Source organism: Atta colombica, unplaced genomic scaffold, assembly GCF_001594045.1.
Source record: "Atta colombica isolate Treedump-2 unplaced genomic scaffold, Acol1.0 scaffold238, whole genome shotgun sequence".
Taxonomy (NCBI): domain Eukaryota; kingdom Metazoa; phylum Arthropoda; class Insecta; order Hymenoptera; family Formicidae; genus Atta; species Atta colombica.
Window position 1 is genome coordinate 625,817 of NW_017259336.1, and position 757 is coordinate 626,573.

The 757-nt window shown below is 29.7% G+C and overlaps 1 protein-coding gene across 1 annotated transcript in view; it reads right to left on the bottom strand.

Annotated features, from left to right (window-relative positions):
• Window positions 1-757, bottom strand: part of LOC108688652 (26S proteasome non-ATPase regulatory subunit 2-like) — a 5,841-nt gene that overhangs the window by 2,374 nt on the left and 2,710 nt on the right. The window contains exons 7-8 of the mRNA XM_018194984.1: window positions 585-667; window positions 165-400 (exon numbers count right to left, since the gene is read on the bottom strand). Of these exons, the coding sequence (XP_018050473.1) occupies window positions 165-400; window positions 585-667 (319 nt within the window). The remainder of the gene's footprint in view (window positions 1-164; window positions 401-584; window positions 668-757) is intronic.

Sequence of the window (757 nt, forward strand, 5' to 3'; positions counted from 1 at the left end):
ATAATAAAATATAATAAAATATATGAGAGAAAGAAATCTCGTACAATTTAAAAAATATCAAAATTATCTTTAATTTTTTTTATCATTGAAGAAGAGTTCATTCTTTTATTTTTTAAGCAAACTGGAATGAAAAAACGAAGATTATGTGCGTAAAATTACATTACTTTGCTCATCGACTAAAGCTCCAGAAAGAAGTTCGGTGACATCTTTTCTTCTGGATCCAGCGTAAGCCAGACCTAATCCTAGGATAGCTCCTATGCGAAGGATTTGGCTGTTTGATTTTACGTACTCGCTGAGAAGTGCCAAAGCCGGATCGCATTCATTACGAATTCCGCAATTCACCAGTCCGATTGCTAGCAAGGCACCGGATTTCACGTAGTCTTCGTTCGTATAAAGATATCTAAGCGAATAATAGAACCATCAGTAAGTAAGCTCAAAAATAAATAATAATAAATAAGTTCTTTTTTCTATTAATGATTTATTATAATCTTATTATATCTTTTTCCAAAGAAAGAAATGTTTGAAAAAGTTAGAATTAATTCACGATAAAGATTAATATATTTTTGCTTGGAATTTATACTAACTTGTCAATGGGAATTAATCCGCCGTCGACATCCCACATATGTATCAAACCCAAAGAAGCAGTAGCTGATAACATTCCATGTTCCTGGAATGTAAAAAAACTACATGTTTTTATTTGCGTTGCAATATTTTTATATTATATAACTTTTTAATCAAAATATATATTTAATATTTA